Source organism: Trypanosoma melophagium (genome assembly GCF_022059095.1).
Source record: "Trypanosoma melophagium isolate St. Kilda chromosome Unknown ctg6segment0, whole genome shotgun sequence".
Taxonomy (NCBI): domain Eukaryota; phylum Euglenozoa; class Kinetoplastea; order Trypanosomatida; family Trypanosomatidae; genus Trypanosoma; species Trypanosoma melophagium.
Window position 1 is genome coordinate 26,594 of NW_027125189.1, and position 24,719 is coordinate 51,312.

Consider the following 24,719-nt stretch of genomic DNA (forward strand, 5'->3'; position numbering starts at 1 on the left):
GTATATTTTCCTTTCTTTCTTTCGTTCCTTTTTATGTTTTCCATGCCTCACACTCTTTTTCCTTGAGGTGGTTTTGTGTGTGTGTGTGTGTATTGGTTAAAAGTTTTCATATCAACAAAGAAATAACATCATGGTAAAGAAGCAGCCGGGGGCGGAGAATATCCGCGTGGTGGTTCGTTGCCGTAACTTACTTCCATATGAGGCGGAACGTGGAGATAAAGCACTGGTGCGTCTTGATCTCGCAACAAATCAAGTTGTTGTGCAACACCCCATTGGTGATGCCGACACATTTGCGTTTGATGCCGTTTACAACAACACGTACACACAACGCGATATATTTCTACAGGAGGTGCAGCCGCTCGTTGAGGCGGTGCTGCAGGGATATAATGCGACAGTGTTTGCCTACGGACAGTCTGGCTCAGGTAAGACGTATACAATGACTGGAAAGCTAAGTGATTCCCAGTTGTGGGGTATGATGCCTCAAACAGTCAATTTTCTCTTCAATGAAATTAAAAAGTTGTCGTCGGCCACAAAAACTTTTAAGGTTAAGGTTTCGTATGTAGAACTGTACAACGGTAAATCACGAGACCTTTTATCCTCAAAGCAGACAAATCTTGAAATCAAACAAAATATGTCAAAAAATTTTTATGTTAAAGGTGCAGAGATGCCTGAGGTTACAGGTTTTGATGAGGCTATTAAATGGTTCAATGCAGGAACTGACCGCCGACAAACAGCATCTACAGATCTGAATGATACTAGTAGCCGTTCTCATTCGCTTTTTACTCTTCAAGTTGAACAATTTGATTTTGAACAAGATCCAAGTTCCCCTATTGTTCTTACAAGTAAAATTAATGTGGTGGATCTTGCAGGATCAGAAAAATTAAGTAAAACCAACGCTACTGGGGAGACTGCAAAAGAAGGATGTAATATTAACTTATCACTTTCAGCTCTCGCTACAGTTATTGATACCATTGTTAAGGGAGGGAAACATATTCCGTATCGTGGTTCACCTTTGACTATGCTTCTTAAAGATTCTCTGGGTGGTAACGCAAAAACGGTTATGTTTGCCAATGTTGGACCATCTGATAAAAATATTTCAGAAACCATATCCACCCTACGGTTTGCTTTAAGAGCGAAACAAATTGAAAACAAGCCTATTAAAAACATGGATCCAAAAGATGCCCGTATTCAAGATCTTCTTGATCAAATTGAGGAACTTAAAGGACGACTGGGAAATGTTGACTTTGAGAACGAAGATCAACTACGACAACGTATTGAAGAACTGGAAATTGAGAATGCAGATTTACGTGGTGGTAATGAGAAAAACAATCTTGAACTTGAAGAAAATTGTCGTGCTCTTCAAGCTGAAGTTGAAAAAGCATATGACGCTCTTGCTGAAAAGAAAAAGGAATTAGCTAAAGAGGTGGATAGATGTTCGTTACTTGAGTGGAACGCCCAAAGTGAAGCAGCTCACACGAAAGAAATGTTATCACTTGCTGTGAATTTTATTAAACGGGTGTTCACGGAGGATCAACTGCGGGAAGCTGGTTCAAAAATGCCACAAGATGGGTCATATAACACAACTGATGACGGTTGGGATGTAAAAGAAATCGGATTTTACTTAAACGAATTTGTTGTGATGTATGAAGCATGGAGGCAGTCAACATATACCCGAGAAGATTTAGAGAAGTATGCACAGCAAGCGACAAGTGGTTTTCTTGAACAAGCGCAGCGACAAATAGATGAAGTTACTAGGGCTCGTGATGAGTTAATTCGTCAACGTCATGAAGACTCTGCAAAACGTGTAGCAGATAATGAATCAATTTCCCAACTAAAGGTAGATCTCAATTCACTTAAGGATGAGAATACAAAATTACGTGAGAAGATTGAGAAAGATCAAGAAAGAATTAAGGCGAAAATTGCAAAAAATAAAGAAGAGTACAAAGCTTTAGCTGAACAACTGGAACGCAGCAAGTCATTAGTAACAGATAAAGAAAGAGATATTGAGCGATTGAAGCGTATGTTGGAGGAAAGTGGTATTAATGCTCTTTCTAATACAGGATTCAATAATAGTGCTCAATGGAGTGGTAATGATGATCGTTCGACCATTCTTCGTCAATTGAATGAAGAAAAAAATGCACGGGAAGTACTAGAATCACGTATTAGAGAAGTTAATGTCTCGCTTCGTCGCTATGGTGTTTGTATCGCTGATACAAAAAATGTTTCTGATAATTCCAATTCTACTGCAGGTATTACAGATTCTTTTATTCTTGCAGCAGTAGACGAGGAACCTATTGATGGTGACATCTACGCTCAATTGCAACAACAGATACGTATCAAACAACGACTTACCGAACTTCGGCATCAACATCAACAAAAGTTAGATGATATGGTAAGGAAATATGAACTTCTCAAGACTGGAAAAGTAACTTCTAACAGTGGTGATTCTGCTGCTTATACAAGTCATTCAATTTTATCAGATGAGGCAACTGCACAGCAAATCAAGGAACTATTACAACGTAAAGATGATGAAATTGAACGTATTACACAAGAAAAAGAGAAGACATGTGATAAGATTGTAAAGAAACTCAACAAGTGTGAAATGAAGATAAAAGAGTTAGAATCTACCCTTGAAGAAGAGCGAGCTCAATTTGCAGAGGAACGACAAGAACTTGATAACGAAAATCGTGAGTTACAAAAGTATAATCAACATCTTTCAGTTGAGTTGGAGACGTTGCGTGGTCAATTAAGCGATATTAAAGAGGAGATGGATTCTATGGAACGTGCAAAAAGTTCAGAAATTGAACGTTTGAAAGAGGAATCAGAAAATTTTGCAGCATGCCTTGATGAAACACGTTCCAAAATAGCTGGGTACGACGAACTGCAAAAGAGTTACGATCGTTTACAGCAACAACTTCAGCGTACCGAAGCTTCTCTCAAGGAAAAAATAGACAATTTAGAGAATAATAGGCAGATGGTTAAATGGTCCAATTCTCTTCTCGCATCAGAGAAACAAAAAGTAGAGCAGATGGAAATTTTAATGAAACAACAAGAAATTGAAATGCGACGTCATGATGAGCAATTAAGGAATGAAATGATAAATGACATCAACAAACAAGTGGCTGCGAATAATCGTCGTCTACAAGAGCAGGCCACACAGTACCAAGAGCTTATTTCTCAAGAGCAGGAGAAACAAAAGAGTATCATGAAGAAGGTGAAATCAGCAAGAAAAGATGCGCAAAAAGCGGCTCAGAGATATGATGAGATGATCTTGGAGAACGAAGCACTTTTGTCAAAGTTGGAAGAGCTAAAGGTAACATCTATGCGGATTTTCTTGGAAAAACAGGAAGCCCAAAGGGAATTGGAGGCATTGCGCCCAACAAGACACGTAAGTGCTAAACGATTCTAATGACACCTTAACATACACGGTTAGTATTATTATTATTATTATTATTATTATTATTATTATTATTATTATTACTATTATGATTTTCCTTGCGGCTTGCATTCCTTCAGTGTGTTTTTTTTTTTTTTTTTTTTTGTTAAAGGTAGATGTCACGGTTTTTAGCTGGGAAGGGAGTTCTCTTTTTAAAGTATTTACCTGCAGGATTGCTTGCTGGTATATCAATTATGCTTTTATTCACTAAATTTGGCCTTCATTTTCTTCTTCTTCTTAATGTTCTCTACCCCCTTTTTTTTTCTTTTTCTCTTTTCCGTTTTCCATTTCTGTTTCTAGCTAATGGTTAGGGATACGGCGCAGCATGCCTCTGTGCTCAAGACCAGACTCACCAAGAGCGCAGTGAAGGAGCAGGAGGCAGCTGTCAAACGCAGTAAGCGTAGTAAATTTACACCGGCTTCAGCGCACAGCAAAGGAAACCCCATTCACCGACCTCTTAAGTATCATGAGAAGAAACTACTTCGAAAACACGACTTCATGCAGTATCCACAAGATAATTGGCATGAACCTTTCTGTATCACAAAATACCATTTGGAAGATCGTGAAGATTATCGCCGCTACATGCGTTTAGTAGGCCTTATGCGACAACTCCTGGCACATCTTCGTTATTTACCATCCGATAGTAAAGTGAGAATAGAGGTGACCCAACAACTGCTTGACAAACTATTTTCTATGGGTTTAATAAAGGAAAAGCTTGGCTTATCTGAAGTAGACAAGGTTGGTGTGGAGGTCTTCTGCAAACGACGGTTACCTACTGTTCTACGAGATCTAAGTATGGCACCAAATTGTAAAATTGCTGCAGATCTAGTTCACCACGGACATGTGCGAGTCGGGACGATGCAAGTTCGAGATCCTGCTTTCCTTGTTCCGAAGGGACTGGAAGATCTCATTACATGGATGCCGGGATCAAAGATCAAACAGCATGTGGATTCTTTTAACGTGCAACATGATGACTATGAGTAATAGCTTAGTAATAAGGTACATGAAGAAGACGTTTAATGACTCGGAAAGGGAAGAAGAAGAAGAAAAAAAAAGAAAGATAATAATAAGAAAAAAAGCTGTTTTTTTTTTTTTTTCTTTTCATGGTAAATGTGCCGGTCTAGGCATTTCTTCATGTAACTGAATATCTGGTGATTGATGTTGTATTTGGTGATTTTGTCCTGCCTTCATTTCTTTATTTTATTGGTTTTCCTTTTTTCTTTTTCTTTCCCTTAGTTGAAACTATATGAGACTGTAGTGTGTAATAGTAAGTAGAAACTTATATATGCTGCACTTGTGGAGGCATCGCAGTGGGTTTTGACATACCTTCGACTGATGGGGATATAAATTTCTATTGAAGTGAAGTATGTTAGCTTCAAACCGGTCAAGTGTTGGAACAAAAACAACAAAAAGACAAAGAGCAAAATACATAGTTACGCTTACATATGGGCAAATAAAGATGAACTGGCGAAAAGAAACTTAAAGCTCTTGATGGAGCGTCTCATTTTGTTTAACGAGAGGTATATCTTGTTTGCACTAGTTACAAGCAATACCTTCTGAGGGTTTTCCTTTGGTGTTGTTGGGTGGTCTCCTTATATTTGCCATGCACCATGTTATGACGTGGTTTTTGTTATGGGATTTTTTTTCTTGGTGTTAGAGGATTCCTGCAGTACATTGTCGTGAAAGAAGAAAGTTGTGATTCTGATGGCAATATGTAAATGCCTTCTTTACTGTGGGAAAAGTATGTGCTAATTAATTTTTAAAATTTTAAATTTACTGTTTCGTTTGACCATACCCCATTTTACCTCTTGTTTATCGTTACAAACCTCATGTATGAGAGAACACGACACTGCTCTGCTGGACAGAGATACGTTGAACAACTATGGAAAACAAATATAAAAAGGGAAAAAAAAGCAAGAAAATCACCTCTTCTTCACTTCTTTTGCTTCAATAGAATTAAACCAAAAATAAACCAAACCACAAAAAACAAATAAACAAACAAACAACAAACACAAAGGAACGCACCACACACAAAAAAGGGGGATTTCCACCATGTGCGCGGATCGTTCATCGCGTCGCAAAGAGATGGACTTTATGAAGTTAATGAATGGTCCGCGGAAGGTACACCCGTCGGACTCGGTCTCGGAGTTCTGGGTGGAGTTCAACGGCCCCGAGGAGACACCGTACGAGGGCGGGGTGTGGTCGATTCACGTGCAGCTGCCGCTGGAATACCCGTTTAAATCCCCATCCATTGGGTTCAGTAATCGGATTTATCACCCAAATGTTGATGAAGTGAGTGGGTCAGTTTGCCTCGATGTGATTAATCAGACATGGACTCCAATGTATGAACTGCAGAATATTTTTGAAGTTTTTCTTCCGCAGCTTCTACGATACCCGAACCCCAACGACCCTTTAAACTCTGCTGCTGCCTCCAAGTTGATTCGTGATCCTATTGCCTATGTCTCCACAATTCAGGATCATGTTGCGAGGTTTGCGACGCGGGAGGCGGCCTTGGTAAGTATTCCTGCAGATTTCCGTCCGATGGACAAGGAAATTATTTCACAAAATGAAAAGAGTCCAGTTGCCGAGGAAGACGACTCCCCGGGAACCTTTAAGGCTTTGACAGATGCACCAACTTCACACATTGAGAGTGAAGAGGATTATGAACCTGAAGAGATTGATATCTAATTAAAAAAAAAGACTAAAAAAAAAAAGAAAAAGAAGGATCTAGTTATGAATTTCGTGCAGACAAGACAATCACGTTTCTCTGTACTAAAGGGGTAAATTTTTGAGGAAGTAAATCCAGTTATTAATGATGCACTATAAAGATACCTGGAGAAGAGATGAGTGGGAGGAGTGGGCAACATACTGACCTCAATACTTGAATGCCGAGTTAACCACCTATCTTGATATAGCACAGCATCTACACAGACGTATGACAGCACACGACTCATGTATTAAATCTCGCGTTATGAGGCGCCATGTCTTTGCTGCTTTCACCACAATTTATTGTTTCAATTTCTTGTTGTAAAACTTTTTTTTTCATTGTTCAACAATTTTTTCTTTCTTTTCTGAGTGTTTTGCATTTCTTTGCGTGTGCGCCTTCTCATACCAAAGAGTTAGTTGTCAGTTATTCCTGACTTCAGTGATGGGTAGGATGGGTAAGTTCGTACCCCACTGAAGGTGATGAAATAAGGGGAAAAAACAAACAAACAAAAACGTCTTTTCCTTGTTATTGTTATTATTATTATTATTATTATTATTATCTTACGTTTTTCTTGTGTCCTGCTCTCTGCCCTACGTTCCCCACATCACGAATTTTTTTTTTTTGAGTCTGTTTGTTTGTATGAAGAAGAAGTGAAGTATAGAATGTTGTTTTCTTCTTGGTGTTTTTAAACTCATCCTTGTTCCTTGTACCCCTTACCTTTTTCTTTTTTGTGTTGTTCTTGCGCTATCATGTCCATTTTACTTCTTTTGTTCTACCTTGTTTCTCATTTCTTAGTTAAGGAATTACAAGTAAAGTTTGGGGAATGTTTATGTATTACTTTCTTCACTCTCTGCAAAGTAATTTATAGAGTGAATGAGAAACCGTTTTATATCTAAAGAATATTATTCTATTGCATAAGAGAGTAAGGAAGAGCGTTCAGTAACAGACGAGGAATGTGTGATAAAGTGACGTCCTCTCCTAGGAGACTGTCACTTTGCTAATGGAGTTGCTTCATTTATTTGAAGGCATATAATATGACATTATTTTACAAATGGTGAGACATGTATTGTACGTACAATATAATGTTTGATAATAATAATAATAATAATAATAATAATAATAATAATAATAATAATAATAATAATAATAATAATAATATATTTGTTGGTGTTTACAAACCAAATTTTAGGATGTGAGAACTGGGATATAGGTATACAGATTCTTTTTACTTCTCTGCATACGTTTCTCTCTCTATTTCTGTAACTTAAACATTACCTAAGGTGACACATAATTTTGATCTTCCTGCAGATCCAGTGGTGATTTTTTAAATTATTTATTTTTTGCTGCACGTGAAGGGATTCTGAGCTGTTCTTTTTTTTGGGTGTTCTGAGAACCATGTCAAGAAGAATAAGAAGAAAAGAAGGAGGAGAAGAGGAAGACTGTGTGGAAGGTGGAAAAAAAAATCTTCCATCGAGAGGGAAAATGCATGGTCTTTTTTTTCTGTTTCCTTCATTTGTTTTTGCATGTGGTTAGACTTAGGTCTCTTCTACTGTCTCTCTCTCTCTCTCTCTGTGTGTGTTCGTTTATTCTTTGCAGTACTGGTGTATTGAGAGGTGTTTGGATCGACACATTTGGTTTTTCGTTTTTCCTTTTAACACTTCTCCTTGTTTTCTGCTGCTGATGGTTGCCACTACTGGATTTCTCATGGACTACAGCTTAAATCGAGTTGCTAAATATCTTCGTCTGTTGGGCTACAATGCGGTGTGTGATCGACAGATACGGGAGAGTGAGTTGCTAGAAATAGCTGCACGGGACAACTTGGCGTTAGTTACATCAAGCCCAACGTTAGTGGCTCAGGTAAACGCACATAACAGAGCTGTGAGGAGCCGCGGGACTGCCTATTCCATGGGACAACGGAAGGTTGTTGCCTATGATTCAGATGGTGAATCGATTTATTCGGATAGCGACTGTGATGTGAGTGAAGTGATGCTCTACAATTTGCCACATCATGTATCAAAGGATTTCTTCTTGGTCATGGCAAACTTTATAAGAAATGCAGGCCTTTGCTATGATTTTGAGCGCGTTTTTTCCTGTTGCGTTACATGTAACGAGGTTCTTTTCTCTATTCCCAAAGAGACTATAAAAAATGATGTTCATGAAAAAGTTTATGAAGTTTACGAGGCTTTTACGCGTTGCCCCAAATGTCATAAAGTTTTTTGGGGTGTTGATGGTACGACTGTTGTTAATTACACATCATTTCGTACACTTGAATTACTTCAACGTCTATGCCGTCTTGCGGAGGTTCCAGTGTTTACGCCAGCAAACCTTTCATCACTGTCTTACTTTCGCTCGTTTCCCAGGTCAGTTCATGCTTTGATTGCATCTTTTCTTCCTGATAACGATTTAGAAAGTCTTGCAGCGTTGTTCCCCAGGTTGGGGGAATTAACACAAGCCCTTCATGAACGGATGAAGTTTTCCAAGGGGTAGTTGAAGGATATTCTGTGTATTATTAAGTGTTTTTTTTTTTGGTTTTTTATTTCTCTTTTTGTGTTTTTGATATTTTCTTGTCTTTATGTTCTTGCATGTGTCTGTGCTATCTGTATTGTTTGCTCTTTCTTTATTTTTTCCTTCTTGTGTAGGTCATGAGCGCGAAGAAGTGGGTGACACCACTTGATGTACTGCGTAATTGCAGGGGAAAGGTTGTGTCCGTTGAGTTAGTTGGCGGTGAGACAATCAACGGGACTGTGGTGCGCGTGGACAGGTCTATGAACATGCTGCTGAAGCAATGCATAAGAACAGGCGCCGATGGGGACGCCTTTTGGAAATCGCGAGAATCACTTGTCCGTGGTGCAAGTGTGCGAAACGTGCGGATGGACGAACGGGCATTAGTTATACCCGAGTCACGTGCGGTGGAAGGAAAGAAGAAACAACAAAGTAATAAGAAGGGAGCTGTGGCTGGCTCAAAACGTAGTCGAGCAAGTTAGAGGCTCTTTTCGAGTGACTGAATTCAGTACAGATAATTCTTTTTTTCTTTTTGCTGATTTAGAGCCTTGTCGATAAGGTGCAACGTTTTATGCTAATAGCCTGGAATCTCTTTTTTTTTTTTTTCTTGCTTCTTTTTTCTTTTTTTTCTCTCTTTTGCTTTCTTCTTTTCTGCCTCCTCTTAGTATGATAGCCTTTGTAAGGAAATCCTAAGGTAGCTGTTTAAAGGGCATGGATTCAAAAGGGCGTGGTGTGAAGAGTGGTGCGCTTGGCCGTGGCAACATGGTGAGTAGTGTGATCAATGCCGGTGGCGGCGGCCAGCACCCCTACGGGCGTCGTCATTTGAACAGCGGTGGTGCTATTGTGACGAACGCTTTTGTCCCATCACCGTCTACGCTTTACACACCTCAACACATGGACCCTTTTTGTCAGCCCTTAACGGATCCGTTTCCATCTACACCGTATACACCTGTGAGTCACTTGTTTATGTCTGCTGCCGTTCGAAATACACGACCAAATATTTCGTTTTTGATGCGTTCTACCATGCGTACCATTACACCTGTAACTAGTTCCAAATTTGCCCATTACACAACTATTTACAACATTGAAGATGAGGCGAAGAAAAGTTCGATGAATCCTAAGTTAACGATGCAAGTATATCAAACGACAGTGCGTTTTACAGGAAAGGACATTGCTTTACGACGCATTGTTAATACGAGTGCTACCCTTGAGGATTGTAATACTGTATGCGAGCAGTTTCGACATTACCGACATCCAAATTTGGTTCCATTGACAGGTGTAATTGCAACTGATGCATTTATTATGGGAAGCAATGATGTTATTATGGAATACAAGTTTATTCCAGAAGCAAAAAGTCTTCATGAGTACTTTTTCACTAAAAGAAGATCAACTGAAGGCCTTTTATGGTCTTTCGCATGTCAAATGGTTGGTCTCTTACGTGCATTTCATGAGACTGCTACACCGTTGCGTGGACTTCACTGGAGCAAGATTTTGTATGCATCTGTTACAGGTAGATTCTACTTTAGTGGAATAGGACTTATGGATCTGGTGGAACCGAAGACTTCCAGTCATAGCATGGCAATACTAATGAAGCAAGATATTCAAGCATTAGGACTTTTGCTTTTGCAACTCTCTACATGTAATTTGAATGCTCGTCCTGAAGATGTTACGAACCAACCGGTATCTGGATTTTCAGAGAGTTTCTGGACGCTTGTGAAAGCATGTTTAGATGGCGGTACAGATGTGGCTAGTTTGTGCCGTGCTCTAGGAGAGCGTATGTCCATGGAGGTAGCTCACCAAGAGGGTTATGCAGATTACTTGATGTCTCAATGTGCAAAGGAAGCACATAATGGGCGTCTTATGCGATTGATGGTGAAGCTTAACTTTGTATTAGAGTCTTTACATGAAGTTCCTGACAATAACACAGAGGCACACAACCGTTACGCTCTTCGACTCTTTAGTCAGTATGTTTTCAATCAGGTAGATGAACAACATCGCACTCGTTTAGATTGGGGTCATGTCTTTCATTGCCTAAACAAACTTGATTGTGGTTCTGAAGAGTTGGTACAGCTTATTAGTAATGAAGACGGAAATACAATATTAGTCATCTCTTACCGTGATCTCAGGTCAAGTCTTGAAAGTGCTTTTGAGCAGCTGCAGCTGCAGGTATCAACGAATGACACAGATATTCAACCCTTTTCAGTGACTGTTGGTGCTGCGTCAGGAACACTGTAGTTAATTTAGCGCTTATCCATTTCGAATGTGTTGTGAGAGATAGTTGATTTTTGATCAGAATTTCTTGTTTTCTTACGAAAAATTTTTTTTTCCTTTCCCAGCTGACGGCCGCTGGCTGCTTTGTGATTTATGGTGGAGGTATATATATATATATATATATATATATATATATATATATATATATATATATATCTTTATCTGTGCGTTTATTTTCTCTTTTAAAAGAAGTTTCGATGCGTGTATGTCTTCTTTGCTTGTTTCGATTGTGTACTTTTTGTGTTGCAGTTCATCCAAGTAAGGAAAAAGAAAAGAGAAGAAAACCCCAAAGCGAAGAAAAACATAACTTTTGGTCATGGCAGAAATGACGAGAGAGGTATTAGTTGCCGCCTGCAAAGGTAATGGTGGATATGCGGCACCCCGCCTCAATGACCAATTATTCCTTCAATGTCGGGGATTTCTGAATATTGAAAACTTGGATGATTATGTGAACTTAAAAGTACTTTGGCTGGAGCAAAACGCCATAAGTGAACTCACTGGATTAGAGGCATTACAACAACTTGTCTCACTTTTTGTTCAGAATAACACTATTACATCACTTTGTTCCCTCGCCGTTTTGGGTAATCTGCGTGTCATTAATTTATCTCACAACTACTTGACTTCACTTGAGGGGATTGCAAATGCATGCCCGCTACTGGAGACACTTCAAGTATCACATAACCACATTGTTAGTTTAGATGCCTGCAGCGATCTATGGGGTATCAGTGAGACATTGACCAGTGTAGATCTTTCTTTTAACAAGATCGAGATAGATAAGGACCAAATTGGTCCAGTAGAGTTCTTTACACGATTGCCTAAAGTAAGCGTCATCTATTTTCATGGCAACCCTGCTATTCGTGGAATTAAGGGATACCGACGCAGCATGATTCTCCAACTCCCTCAGCTAACGTACTTGGATGAACGTCCTGTCTTTACAGAGGAACGCCGTCTTGTAGAGGCGTGGGGCGCAGGTGGTAAAGAAGCTGAGACGCAAGAGAGAGAAGCCATAAGAAGAGAGAAGAAGGAACATTTAGAGAGCTGTGTTAGGGTTTTGTCAGACCGTATGGAGGAAAATCGTGAGGTTCGTGATAGATTGACAAAACAATGGGAATTGAAGCGTGCTGCAGAGATGGAAAGATTACAGGAATTGCGACGTGAATGGCGTGCCCAACAAGAAAAACTGGTGGCCGCGGAAGAACGTTTGCGTGACGATATTTCTGCCGACGAGTCGACCTTGCGCTGTGAAATTGCGGAAGCGTTCCGCACTGCTCACGAGCATGAATTGGTTGTGGATGCGGCGCGGCGCGAGATTGCGATTGAAAGTATGAATGATATCAATGAGAGTGAAAATGAGGAGAACATGGAGAAGGGTGGGTCAACCATGTGTGGGTCGCTGCTCTCTGATGAGGATGCACTGCGGGAAATGGAGGAGGAAATACGGCGCGTGCTAGAGCCCTTCAGTGAGGACTCCCACTTCAACCAAACAGCACTGAAGATGGAACGCGCCATAGCTGCCGTTGCGTCACGTCTACAGGAAGAAAAGGAACACTCAATGAAGTCGAGGGAAATTATGTGGGAAAAGTTTGCCCAATGGGACAGTCGTGGAAAGTAATAAGTAGTCCAAAATGTCAATTGAGTATGTAAAGAAGAAGAAGAGGGTAAAGGTCTTGGTTTTTTTTTGTTTTTTTTGGTAATAAACCAGAGTACTTATCCCACTTAATTTTAAATGAGGATTGTATGACTTATTTGTTTTTGAATCCTCAAAATGCATCTTTTTCTCTTCCCTCCTCTATTTTCTTTTCTCCTATTCACTCTATCTATCTATCTTTCTTTCTTTTTTGTTTTAGAAAACCTATTTGTCTTTCGTTTTTTTCTTCTGCTATTTCAAAATTGATTATATAAAAAGGAGTTGATTTGCGGAAAAAAAATCAAGAAGGGATGCCCACAAGTGTTGTTCTTGTTACTGGAGGAAGTGGTCTGGTGGGAAAGGCCATCGAAGCCGTACAGAAGCGCAGTCCACGTGCAGATGAACAGTGGGTATTTCTTTCCAGCAAAGAAGCGGAATTAAGATCAATGGAAGAGACGAAGGCAGTCTTTGAGAAATACAAACCCACACATGTCATCCACTTGGCTGCAAGGGTTGGTGGTCTATTTAAAAATATGAAACATCCAGTCGAAATGTGGCTTGACAATGTGGCCATTAACAACAATGTTTTTGAATGCTGTCGCATTTACGGTGTAAGTAAGCTCGTTTCTTGCCTATCCACTTGTATATTTCCAGACAAGACCACTTACCCTATCAATGAGACTATGCTACAAGACGGACCACCACACTTCTCAAATGAAGCATATGCGTATGCAAAACGCATGATGGACGTAATGAACCGTGCTTACCGTAATGAATACGGGTGTAATTTTACTTGCGTTATTCCTACAAATATATATGGTCCCCATGACAACTATAATTTGGAAGATTCTCACGTTGTGCCTGGTCTTATCCATAAATTCTATTTGGCAAAACAGAGTGGTAAATCGATGACAGTGATGGGTACAGGTAAACCACTGCGTCAGTTTATATACAGCGAAGATCTGGCGGAGTTGATGATATGGGTTCTTCGTGAATACACTGAGGTGGAGCCTATTATTCTTTCTGTTGGTGAAAGTGATGAGGTTTCTATTGCGGATGTTGTCAAGATGATTGCTGAAGCTATAGACTTCAAAGGAGAGATTATATTTGACACTTCCAAGGCAGACGGTCAATTTAAAAAAACCGCAGACAACAGCAAGCTTCGACGGTATCTTCCAAACTACAAGTTTACACCAATGAATGAAGGAATAAAACGTTCTGTTGATTGGTTCCTTGAGAATTATGAAAAAGCACGCAAGTAGCGTTTTTTTTTCTTTTTTTATACACATGGGAAAGGGCCCATGTGTATTTTCTTGTTTTTTTTTTTCCTTTGTCTTATCTCTCGGTTTGGTGTTTTTCGTTTTTTTTTTTTCTCATGTGCTATTAAATAATATTTACACTATCAGACAGGAAAAGAGAAAAAAAAGGAGAGAGAGAGAGAGAGATCATCATTATGTACCTCTTCTGATGTAAATTTTCTTTCCACTTTTATCTCCTCCTTTAAAACACACAGGCACTTCTACCTCGAACTTCGAGTAACAAAACAGCAAGAGAGAAAGGCTTAAGGATGCCCGCCAAGGCTGCTGCAAAGGCCCCTGCGCCAAAGACCGACAAGAAGAGCGCCGTGAAGGCTGCGCCCAAGCCGGCCGCTGCTGCCCCTAAGGCCGCCGCCGCACCCAAGGCACCCGCAAAGGAGACAAAGCCGCGCGCTGCGACTGGTGGACACAATGGTGTCTACGTGAAGAACTGGGGCCAGGGATCTGTGAGCGACGCCAAGGAGATCTTCAGCGCTGCCGGTAATGTTGTGAGCGCACAGGTGCGCCGCCGCCGCTACGCCATTGTTTTCTTTGAAAACGCTGCCGCCGTGAAAAAGGCAATTGACCTCTTCAACGAGAAGGTGGTGATGGGGAACGTGGTGACTGTTGTGCCTGCCAAGACGAGCCCAAAGCCAGACCCACACGAGAACTCTTCTGTGGTGTTTGTCTCTCCCATCTTCCGCACGTCTACAACGGATAAGCAAATCCGCGAGCTCTTCACGGGTTTAAAGGTGCTGCGCCTGCGCACATACCGCAATAACTACGCGTACGTGTACCTTGACTCCCCTGCTGCAGCGCAGAAGGTGGTAAAGGAAAGGAACGGTACAGAGTTCCGCGGTAAGAAACTGCACGTGGCTCTTTCAACTCGCTCTCTGGAGAAGGAGAAGGCCCGTGCAGAGAGCGCCAAGCTGCTCATGGCCGCCCACAACTTCAAGAAGACCCACACAAAGTAAAAGAAGGAAGACTGGTGTTATTTTGTTTTTTTTTTTTTTTTCATTTTGTTTAAGGGTTTCAGTATATATAATGTTAAACAAGGTATGGTACCACAATTGTAATTTGCAATGAGTACTACTTCGTTTTATCTTCCTTTGTGAGATATTCTTGCTCGTGTTTTTTTTTTCGTTTTCTTCTTGTTTGCTTCTCTCTAAGGTTGGTCTCTCTTTTGTTGCGCCGGTGTAGTGGGAGCTATTTTTTTTTTTTTTTTCTTTTGATGCGTAGGTGCAAATGAGCCTTCGAAGGCTGCAGGTTGTGGCGGCTGATGCTTCCATGGTGGAGGCTTTCTTGGTCTTTGCTCCTGTAGCGAATGGGTGCGTTTCTCTGGCGTTAAGACGCCGAGCGGATCAGTTGCATCTGAACCACCGAAATCCATACATTCTGTCACGTTTGGCAGCTTCCGCAGCAATTTCATCTGCGTTGCGCTCTCCCATAGATTTTGTTGGTAGTAGAGAAGATGCGAAACAGTATGGTCTCAAGCTTTCACTAGCTCACGAAGATCTAGTAGGTGCTGCGGTCACGTGGCCGAATGATGCACTGTTCGGTTTGAGTATTGATGTGGTTGATGTGGAGGAGGTGGCCCGTGTCACAAAACGGTTTCCACAGTTTGGGGCTAGGTGGATGCCCAATTGCAAACCCAGTTTAATGAGTGCGGCTGACATTTCAACTGCCCGGGAAACGTATGGGAAATTGCTTGATCCCGTTGCTATTATATTGGCCCAGCATTGGGGTCTGCGGGAATGTTGTGTGAAACTCGTTGGTATTACTGGACGTTGTTTTCCATTTGAATGTTTTCGAGGTCCTGTGACGTTGTTTCCTCATCAGTTTGAGGCACATGTTGTTGGCGGAGGGCGAGAGTTGATGTGCTCTGTTGGTCTTGTTCCGAACCTCAGGGTGTCTGTTTGGTCGCATGTTGTACAAGTTCCTGGCGGGGAAGAAAAACATTATGTTGTGGTTGTGGCTACGTGTCGCAGAGAAATTCTCTGCTAATGAGTTAATGTTTTTTCTTTGCTGTGCGTGTTTGTGTTGGTTGGTGTTCTTGAACGAGAAAATAGTATATTTTAAATTTCTCACTAGTAATATTCTGCTTTTATGCCCATTTACTCTTTCATACAATTAAATAGCAAGTAAACAGCACTTCTACCTCGAACTTCGAGTAACAAAACAGCAAGAGAGAAAGGCTTAAGGATGCCCGCCAAGGCTGCTGCAAAGGCCCCTGCGCCAAAGACCGACAAGAAGAGCGCCGTGAAGGCTGCGCCCAAGCCGGCCGCTGCTGCCCCTAAGGCCGCCGCCGCACCCAAGGCACCCGCAAAGGAGACAAAGCCGCGCGCTGCGACTGGTGGACACAATGGTGTCTACGTGAAGAACTGGGGCCAGGGATCTGTGAGCGACGCCAAGGAGATCTTCAGCGCTGCCGGTAATGTTGTGAGCGCACAGGTGCGCCGCCGCCGCTACGCCATTGTTTTCTTTGAAAACGCTGCCGCCGTGAAAAAGGCAATTGACCTCTTCAACGAGAAGGTGGTGATGGGGAACGTGGTGACTGTTGTGCCTGCCAAGACGAGCCCAAAGCCAGACCCACACGAGAACTCTTCTGTGGTGTTTGTCTCTCCCATCTTCCGCACGTCTACAACGGATAAGCAAATCCGCGAGCTCTTCACGGGTTTAAAGGTGCTGCGCCTGCGCACATACCGCAATAACTACGCGTACGTGTACCTTGACTCCCCTGCTGCAGCGCAGAAGGTGGTAAAGGAAAGGAACGGTACAGAGTTCCGCGGTAAGAAACTGCACGTGGCTCTTTCAACTCGCTCTCTGGAGAAGGAGAAGGCCCGTGCAGAGAGCGCCAAGCTGCTCATGGCCGCCCACAACTTCAAGAAGACCCACACAAAGTAGTGCATGTTCTTGCAATAAAGAATAAGGGATAACTGTTTCTTATTTTTCATGATTTCTTATATAAATATATTTAATTTTTCGTGGTGATTTTGAGGATGTACTCCATTGTATTTATTTTTGTTTTGTTTTCGTTTGGTTTTCAATATACCCAATTTATGTCTGAAAATTAAGCTCACCTTCTTTTTTTCTTTCCTTATTTTCTTTTTATTTTATTTTTTTCTTTTTGGGGTGGTGGGGGCTTTTTCTGCTTTTGTTGCCATATGTTGTGAATTTGGACAACGACGCTTTAAAAAAAAAAAATAAAGAAAAATATGGAAGCTGGAGGAGCTCCGTTGTGGTCATCACCTCTCTGCAGTTCCCCAACTACTGTAGTAGTGAGTAGTCCATATTCTTTGGTGCATGTTGGAAAAGCGTACTATCGTATTGCTGCTAAGGCGTATAATATGACACGATTTGTAGTAGAAAGTCTTAAACTTGATGAAACTGTTGTTGCAACTTCTATGGTTTATTGGCATACTTTTCTGAGCCATCATGAATTAAAAAGGTTTGATGAAATTGTTCTATCAGCGTCATGTGTATTTTTGGCGAGTAAAGTAGAACATTACAAGGTACGTCTCAATCAGGTTATTTCACTCGTGTTTGAGGTCGATGAAAAAAGTGAGGAAGCGGAAGGATGGCGTCGTATGTTGCTAGAAATGGAATTATTGTTATGTCACACGTTGGGTTTTAATTTTCAAGTAATACATCCAATTAAACGTATTGCTGAATTGGTACCAGAGGGTCATACAAAGGTTTCGGAATGCGCCCACCGTCTTTTCCTCTTATCATTTGTGACACCACTTTGTACGAAGGCTTCACCCGATGAAGTAGCAGAAGCACTTGTATATATTGCTGCAGATGGCGCTGGTCTATTAGAGACATATAATGGGGGGTTTGCCTGTACCTCAGTGGAACGCCGTGATGGTATCATCAGCGTCATGATAGATGCGTTGGCTGTGATGCGAAAAACCACTGGCTTGACAAAAATTGATAATATGATCACAGCACGACGAAAAAGATTGCGTGAACAGGATTCTTCTCGCCCTTCCGTTGCACACTCTAGTGGTGGGACTGGTAGCTTGGACGCCACTCCTTCTGTCATGACGACAGAATGATGCATAATGACTCTAAAAGATATACCCACTGCTATAATCGTCTAAATTTTTTATTTTTATTTGTATTTTTCTTGTCATTGGGCCAAAAAGAAAAAATAAAGTTTTTTTTTGTCTTGTATCAACTGTTTCCTTATTGTATGACTTCCTCATTATTCCATAGGCTTACAAAGTTTCATATGCAATGCACTTTGCCAGTGGGTCACCAGAACTTTACTCTCTGAATTCGCACAGATTTGAATGTGATGAGCGTGCAGTGGCGGTGTCAGCGAGTCCAGTCGGAAATTGTATTGTCTTGCTTTCCCAGAGACAGTTGCACTTTTGGACGTGCTCTCACAACGCCATTTATCTGGGATCAGTGTTGATTAATGGCACTACTTTTGACGATAATCCAGCGACGCATATTCTTTGGCACCCTAAAGGAGAACATTTGGTAGTTGCTACACTACAACGACGCATTCTTTTTTTTGATATTTTTCTTGATATAAAAAATGCAGAAATTTTAGCGCTTACATATCGTGAACATTTTCTTCACGTAGGTTCCTTTTCGTCTCGGGTACATTTAACCAATGAAGAACGTCTAGAGGCTGGTATAGTAACATTATTAACTGCTGGAGGCTCGAACTGTTTCTTTGCATGTACAACATCCGGAGTTGTTTGTGTGCTTGGTTGGTTTCGACAGAAAGTTCTGCACACATGGAGTTGTCACTTTTTAAGTAAAGGGACACATTTCTTTACTCGTTCAGATGAAACAGGAAAAGATAGCACAGAGACAAATTTGCGTTTGACACGTAGTGAAATTCTTACGGGAACTATAGTAGATGTTTATCACTCTCCTCAGCTTAAATTGACGGCCTTTTTACTATCAAATGGAAATGTTATTCTTGCCCGTAGTAGTGTAGGAAATGATTTTACAAATGATGAAATACTTTTCTCTGGTAGGTGTAGTATAGCTGCTTCTGCGGCCCGTATAGCAATTAATTCTAAACATATGCTTATCGTAATGACCACACATGCTGGTGATGTTGTTTGCAAAATTATTAATGAAGACCTTTCATTAGGACATTTTTGGAATGGTTTAAAATGTTTAAAAAGTATTGGAAGAGTTGGACCAATTTGTGATATTCAATGGAGCCCCGATGAGGAGCTTCTTTGTGTTGGATTTTACCACCATGGTGTTGTAGTGGTTCATTACAGTAGTGTATGCGTATACTCATCTGTCCTTGCATGTTATTCACAACGTTGCGTTGCTGAAGGATGTATTTCTCTTTCATGGAGCAACCATAATCATCAATTATTTCTTATTGAACCACAACAGAATTCCTTTAAAGCCTTTGAATTTAGTAAAGTTATTTCAACTCCTAGTGGTGATTCAAGAAGTTACTTCACACCTATTATATCATTTAATAATGATATATTGCGTCTTTGTGGGCACTCGCCTTTTGAAGATGGTGTGACGTTTAATGATGTGATAAATATTCATTCGCAATATGCAGTTGAAAATTACCCCCTTATCTATGCTGCTGTGAGCCCTGATGGAGCGGCCGTAGTAATTTCAGGAAAAAAAGGCTTTGTAATTTTTGACCGTATTATGAGACGTTGGCGTACCCTTCGTGATAAGAATCAAGAGAGAGAAATGGTGTGTGTGGCTCAACCCTTGTGGCTTCACAGTTTAGCCGTAGTACTTCCTGTTCGAATGATTCATACACGCAGTTACGCCCTTCGAGTTTATGCTCATCGTTACTTGGATTCAACCGCCCTTTTGGAACACCTACCTTTAGAAAGGATGCCGTTACAAATATGTGAATGCCATGATGAGAGTTCTGATGTTTTCCTTCTTGTACTAGACTCTTCTAATACACTATTGATCTGGCGATGCAATATATCATCAGAGAAACCTTCAACTAATCTTACTATTGATGTATCATTGGAATTATTTAAACGTATAAAGTTACCAAGTAATTTTTCTAACCCCATTGAAATGACTGCAATTCATCCTATTCACTTGCGCCCCCATCGAGCACCTCGTACTCCATTATCGTCATCACATACTGGATTCGAGTACACCTTGCCTCTCGTTTTGTTTATATTACGTGGTTCACATGCATTAGTATCACTCGGCTTAAGTGTGGCACCAATGACTGAGGGTGGGTTATTGGAACCTCATGCAGACGAGGATAAATCTGGGATGCCATTCCCTATTACGACACTTCGTTCTAGTGGTGTATACAAAATATGGATAGATAATTCTGTACCAATAGATGGAGGCATAATTCTTGTTTTTGGAGATAATGGTGTTAGTTTTCTTCATTTATGTGGCACAAATGAAGGTTTAGCTCCTTTTCTTTTATTAGATGAATATCGAATAGGTCAATTTGATGCGGATTCACTCCCTATTGGTATATCTACTTATGATGGTTGTCTTTTGACTGCCTCAAGTACAAGCGATGTCCTATGGTCTATTTCTGGTATGTCACCTATTATTTATATGCGTATGACTGTAAAACCTATTTTATATAACTACCGTGTTTTGGCAGCTTTAACACGTTTTGGATCATCTAGTGTAGAGACAGTTAACGGGAAAAAAGTACCCCCAACTGGAACTCCCTTTATTCCTCTTTATTGGAGCGATCGACTTTTTTATTGGCTAGAACGTATGAGGTCAAATAATACTTTTGTGCCAAACGCAGATTACTACCTACATACTCTTATTGACGAAACTCCACCAGCTGGTATTGACCAACTTGATAGAAGATCTGCGGTTCAAGCGACAGTTTCGCTTCTAAGAAGATACTCCGAGTTTTATAGTATTCTTGTCAGCTGCGTACGAAAGGTAGACGTATCTAGGTGGCAAGTTGTTCTTGATGTTTTGGGATCTCCACTGGAGCTATTTCGTGAATGCTTAGAAAATCAACGATTTGAAGAGGCAGCTCACCTTTTGCGTGTGATAATGATGGATGGAACTCTTTGCAATAGTAGTACTCCTGTGGAATCTTTAGAAAACGCCATGACTTCTGCTGCTCAATTACTGGTATTTGCTTTGTGGCAACGAAATGTTAGTTTAATTCACGACTTATTACGTTTCGCATCTTTGCTACATGCAGAATTAGTTATACCAGTAATAATGGAAGGTAAAGATGAGAATGTTGGCGTTTGGTCTAGGTTTTGGAATGCTGTTGGATTTCAGCAGAATTCATCAAATATGTCTCTTTCTGAGACAGATCCATTTTGTATTATTTCAGCTGAACAGCTACCTTCTGGAGGTACTAATCCTGATTCGGAACGGCGACGTTGTGCCATAGAATTCCTTTTACTACATTATCCAAATGTGAAACACGCTGTTAATGATGTAGCCACAAAGTCGCTAATATCGGGGCATTTAATATTATTACGCGATATTCTGCAGGAATTCTCTCTGTCGTTACCGCACTTTATCAGGGTCAAAAGGTCAACAGATTTGATAAGTTTACTGGGTATGGGAATATCCACTAACAGGAATGAGGAGAAAACGAATGGAGATCATGATAATGATAATAGTGTAGAGAAAAATACAATTGATGTGCTCCTTCCTGATATATTTGATGGTATTCATGATGAACTGGGTCTTCCTAGAAGTATGAGGTGCATTGGAAGTGATCTTCGGCAGTACCTATCATATCCTTCGAAGGGGGAAATAACGTCTGCTGACCCGGCTCTCTGGACCATAGCCCAAAGTCATATCTATTCTACCCCGGGCGTAGTGAATACCCTTCTTGATCTCCGTAGGCTGTATAACGTATGGGAAGAATGTGTAACGGCCATCAATATCGTTCTTATGAGCGAGGTTGACGTCATACAGCAGCTTCAATTAAATCCTCTACTTAACCAAACATTACTAAACCTCGTAACGCAACCAAAGAATCAAGGGTATGAGGTCTTTTTGCGACACTGCATTAAAGGTTCTACCCATGTTCAGGCACCTCCGCTTTCTATTGTAAATGATATGGTGAAATAACATTTCCAAAGTGGTTCTTAAATTGTCATTGAAGAACAAGAAGAAAAATAGAGAAGGAGAGAGCGCGAATGAGGAGAAGAATAAAAAAAAACAGAGAGAAAAATAAAACTTTCTCTATATCTTGAAGAGTATATGTAGCTTATTTTTCATAAATTATTGAAGGTATTCTTACATTGTTTTATTTAAACGTTTTGAGGTATTTGGTTCATATTTCTTTGCCTATCCCTCAAGGAGCTTTTCTTGATTTTAGAATCTGAGGAAAAGAAATGGGGAGATAGAATGGAAAAGGAAATAAATAAAATAAAAATGCAAAAAAAAAATCCATATCAAACAGACATAGAGTGGAAGAGATGTTCTTATATTTAAAGGCATTGAAATTTTCTCTTGTTTCTATTTCCTTTTCTACAAGCTTTATTCCTCCATGTACTCTTTGCGGTGGCGGCGGAGAAGGAGGTTGATACTTCTTATTGTATTTGTATATGCAGTCATAACCCTCATGTATGGTGCATTCCACATATCCCTTGGTTTCCGTGATATTAGAGAAGTGAATAACGGGGCTCTTCCACACCTTCATGCATCAGAGACTGATATATTGAGTACATCACCATTAGAAGATACAAGCAAATGGAAACGTGTTTTGTCATTGAATGAAGTTCTTCTTGATAGCTTTTATCGACTTCGATCGGTAGATGATGGGCGTTGGTTGGGTCACTCCTCAGGTGGTGTTTATGGCGTTGTACCAGAGAAAACCTTGGGTATTCTTAGTGGACGAAAAAATGGGACGTATGCCATTCAGGGATGGAGTACGTTGTTTCTATCTGTACATTCTAATAAATTTGTCGGAATGGACCGTACACAGGCGAGAAGTATGGAGATGTGGAAATTTATATTTCTACCTAAAACAGGAAATGTAGTCCTGTGGTCTGCCTCTATGCATTGTTTTATACGTATTTTTGGTGATCAACTAAAGTGTGATATAAAAGAGTGGAGTGATGCAACACAGTGGGAGATGTTTGTTGAGTCCAATAAAGTGTGTCGTTCACCTAGGAATGGTGAGGTTTGGGATACTGTTGCCCGCCTTTGCTGGGGATTAGTAGACACACATGATAACAAATTGAAAAAGGATATTATTCTCTTTGGTACCCCTAAACCGTTGAAGTCGCTTGTGCTGGATGAAGAAGATGTGCATGATCCTTTACTGATTGCAAATCGTACACTTTTTAACTGGGCCCTTATTGATGGTATTCGTCCTGTAGTGCTGTCTGAAGATCCATTGAATCACAAGCTTATTGAAGAAATTAATTTGGTAAATAAGAAAAAGGGTGTTGGACAACAAATTGATATTATAAAGGATTTTGAGATTCAAGAAAAATTTGGACAACCAACATACCGTGGTCTATTTCTGCGTGTGAGTTTGGCATATCCTGATGCGCAGGCTATTATGTACTCTAACATGGATATTCTATTCTCACGATCTACAGTAGATTCCATTAATGCTATACATCGCTATTATCACATAATTGCAAAACGTAATCCTTCTCTTAAAGGTTGGTTTGCTGTTGGGCGTCGTACTAACGTTGATATTCCCATAAATTGGGCTTTAAGAAGTGATTGGGAGGATGATGTGGAAGTGAAATTTCGTACAATAGGAGTACCCTTTCAAAGTCTTTCCGAAGATTACTTTGCGATGAGTCATGACATGTTTGATTGGACACAGATTCCTGACTTTGTCGTGGGTGGTACTGCTTTTGATAATTGGGTAACAACACAAGCTGTTTCGCTAGCCCGTGCGGGACAGGCAGTTGTAGTTGAGGCTACTTCTACTCTTACAGCTATACATCAGAATCATGGTGAGAATATAAAGGCGAGTCATCATCAACCCAAATCACGTTATAATAATAATCTGGCCCGTCAAAATGGTGGGTGGTCGCTTGGACACACAACTGATGCCCCATTGATATCGGTATGTCGTTTTGGTATTGAGGTGCTGATTTTTGATAGGCTTGCACTACTGCTTTCTTGAGTAGGTGATGAAATAAATTGCTCTGATTTGCACTAAAAAAAAAAAACGAGAGAAAGAAAGAAACAGACACAAGGACCAATGTGTTCTCGTTTCTTTGGTTTATTTTCCAATAAACTATTTGTTTTTTTTTTCTTTGAGATCTGATACTAAAATATGGTCTTGTGAACCTTTTTTTTCTTTTTGTCAGTGCTGTGGTTCCGCTTCTGTCATTACAGATTTTTCTTTTCTAGTGACTAAATTGTGGTGGTCATAATTATGGGTTTGGAGATTATGGAGATAGATAGTTCTACTCCTCATCCCGGGGTTGTTATTGAGAGTTCAATAGCATACAGGGAGACGAATGGTGGTTGGGTAACATTGCGTTCCAAGACGCCTTTATGTGGGAATCAGCGACAATGGGCGATGAAGGTTATCGATCAGGGTGAGGGCAGTGACGGTTCTGGACTCATGATGGGATTGCTTCCGCGATTAAGTCCACAACAGGAAGCATCCATGGGGAATAAGTATATATCAGAGCTTGGTGGATGGTGTATCTCACGTGCTGGAGATTCATATGGATCGTGGAAATGTGACAAAATGCCATTTTCGACTGGCTGTGTTCTGGAGTTTGATTGGGATGCCATCAATCGTACGTTGTATGTGGTGAGCGGCAAAAGGAAGGCCATTGGCCACATACCAAATGTTGGCGACACAGATGTAGTATATCCTGCCTTTTCAATGTATTATTTGAATCAGAAACTATCTTTTGTTTAAATTGTCTCTTTTTTTCACGACACGCTTAAAAAAAGAAACGGAAAAAAACAAAAGAC

The 24,719-nt window shown here is 40.5% G+C and overlaps 15 protein-coding genes across 15 annotated transcripts; all 15 read left to right on the forward strand.

The window, feature by feature from the left end:
* Window positions 1–130: 130 nt before the first annotated feature.
* Window positions 131–3,409, forward strand: LSM04_007567 (Kinesin motor domain; the record flags this gene model as incomplete). The annotated part of the gene is made up of 1 exon (XM_067332173.1): window positions 131–3,409. One exon carries the CDS (start codon window positions 131–133, stop codon window positions 3,407–3,409), a length of 3,279 nt encoding a protein of 1,092 aa, XP_067187023.1.
* A 330-nt stretch (window positions 3,410–3,739) lies between these two features.
* LSM04_004458 (RNA-binding S4 domain) lies at window positions 3,740–4,420 on the forward strand (the record flags this gene model as incomplete). The annotated part of the gene is made up of 1 exon (XM_067332174.1): window positions 3,740–4,420. The coding sequence occupies one exon, from the start codon at window positions 3,740–3,742 to the stop codon at window positions 4,418–4,420; it is 681 nt and encodes a 226-aa protein (XP_067186891.1).
* A 1,068-nt stretch (window positions 4,421–5,488) lies between these two features.
* LSM04_001103 (Ubiquitin-conjugating enzyme E2) lies at window positions 5,489–6,124 on the forward strand (the record flags this gene model as incomplete). Its single annotated transcript, XM_067332175.1, has 1 exon — window positions 5,489–6,124. The coding sequence occupies one exon, from the start codon at window positions 5,489–5,491 to the stop codon at window positions 6,122–6,124; it is 636 nt and encodes a 211-aa protein (XP_067186750.1).
* Window positions 6,125–7,823: 1,699 nt separating this feature from the next.
* LSM04_000077 (Mut7-C RNAse domain) lies at window positions 7,824–8,630 on the forward strand (the record flags this gene model as incomplete). The annotated part of the gene is made up of 1 exon (XM_067332176.1): window positions 7,824–8,630. The coding sequence occupies one exon, from the start codon at window positions 7,824–7,826 to the stop codon at window positions 8,628–8,630; it is 807 nt and encodes a 268-aa protein (XP_067186708.1).
* A 155-nt stretch (window positions 8,631–8,785) lies between these two features.
* LSM04_005295 (LSM domain) lies at window positions 8,786–9,127 on the forward strand (the record flags this gene model as incomplete). Its single annotated transcript, XM_067332177.1, has 1 exon — window positions 8,786–9,127. The coding sequence occupies one exon, from the start codon at window positions 8,786–8,788 to the stop codon at window positions 9,125–9,127; it is 342 nt and encodes a 113-aa protein (XP_067186925.1).
* Window positions 9,128–9,356: 229 nt separating this feature from the next.
* Window positions 9,357–10,880, forward strand: LSM04_006646 (Pan3 pseudokinase domain; the record flags this gene model as incomplete). The annotated part of the gene is made up of 1 exon (XM_067332178.1): window positions 9,357–10,880. One exon carries the CDS (start codon window positions 9,357–9,359, stop codon window positions 10,878–10,880), a length of 1,524 nt encoding a protein of 507 aa, XP_067186993.1.
* A 352-nt stretch (window positions 10,881–11,232) lies between these two features.
* On the forward strand, window positions 11,233–12,528 carry LSM04_007297 (Leucine-rich repeat; the record flags this gene model as incomplete). The annotated part of the gene is made up of 1 exon (XM_067332179.1): window positions 11,233–12,528. One exon carries the CDS (start codon window positions 11,233–11,235, stop codon window positions 12,526–12,528), a length of 1,296 nt encoding a protein of 431 aa, XP_067187013.1.
* A 326-nt stretch (window positions 12,529–12,854) lies between these two features.
* LSM04_005162 (NAD-dependent epimerase/dehydratase) lies at window positions 12,855–13,805 on the forward strand (the record flags this gene model as incomplete). Its single annotated transcript, XM_067332180.1, has 1 exon — window positions 12,855–13,805. One exon carries the CDS (start codon window positions 12,855–12,857, stop codon window positions 13,803–13,805), a length of 951 nt encoding a protein of 316 aa, XP_067186921.1.
* A 305-nt stretch (window positions 13,806–14,110) lies between these two features.
* Window positions 14,111–14,812, forward strand: LSM04_008613 (RNA recognition motif domain; the record flags this gene model as incomplete). The annotated part of the gene is made up of 1 exon (XM_067332182.1): window positions 14,111–14,812. One exon carries the CDS (start codon window positions 14,111–14,113, stop codon window positions 14,810–14,812), a length of 702 nt encoding a protein of 233 aa, XP_067187078.1.
* Window positions 14,813–15,083: 271 nt separating this feature from the next.
* Window positions 15,084–15,842, forward strand: LSM04_007819 (uncharacterized protein; the record flags this gene model as incomplete). The annotated part of the gene is made up of 1 exon (XM_067332183.1): window positions 15,084–15,842. One exon carries the CDS (start codon window positions 15,084–15,086, stop codon window positions 15,840–15,842), a length of 759 nt encoding a protein of 252 aa, XP_067187041.1.
* A 198-nt stretch (window positions 15,843–16,040) lies between these two features.
* On the forward strand, window positions 16,041–16,742 carry LSM04_002302 (RNA recognition motif domain; the record flags this gene model as incomplete). Its single annotated transcript, XM_067332184.1, has 1 exon — window positions 16,041–16,742. The coding sequence occupies one exon, from the start codon at window positions 16,041–16,043 to the stop codon at window positions 16,740–16,742; it is 702 nt and encodes a 233-aa protein (XP_067186800.1).
* A 311-nt stretch (window positions 16,743–17,053) lies between these two features.
* LSM04_006944 (Cyclin) lies at window positions 17,054–17,896 on the forward strand (the record flags this gene model as incomplete). Its single annotated transcript, XM_067332185.1, has 1 exon — window positions 17,054–17,896. One exon carries the CDS (start codon window positions 17,054–17,056, stop codon window positions 17,894–17,896), a length of 843 nt encoding a protein of 280 aa, XP_067187001.1.
* A 181-nt stretch (window positions 17,897–18,077) lies between these two features.
* On the forward strand, window positions 18,078–21,887 carry LSM04_007446 (Ribosome control protein 1; the record flags this gene model as incomplete). The annotated part of the gene is made up of 1 exon (XM_067332186.1): window positions 18,078–21,887. The coding sequence occupies one exon, from the start codon at window positions 18,078–18,080 to the stop codon at window positions 21,885–21,887; it is 3,810 nt and encodes a 1,269-aa protein (XP_067187018.1).
* Window positions 21,888–22,308: 421 nt separating this feature from the next.
* LSM04_001801 (uncharacterized protein) lies at window positions 22,309–23,910 on the forward strand (the record flags this gene model as incomplete). Its single annotated transcript, XM_067332187.1, has 1 exon — window positions 22,309–23,910. One exon carries the CDS (start codon window positions 22,309–22,311, stop codon window positions 23,908–23,910), a length of 1,602 nt encoding a protein of 533 aa, XP_067186779.1.
* A 255-nt stretch (window positions 23,911–24,165) lies between these two features.
* LSM04_007342 (uncharacterized protein) lies at window positions 24,166–24,663 on the forward strand (the record flags this gene model as incomplete). Its single annotated transcript, XM_067332188.1, has 1 exon — window positions 24,166–24,663. The coding sequence occupies one exon, from the start codon at window positions 24,166–24,168 to the stop codon at window positions 24,661–24,663; it is 498 nt and encodes a 165-aa protein (XP_067187015.1).
* Between the last annotated feature and the right edge of the window lie 56 nt (window positions 24,664–24,719).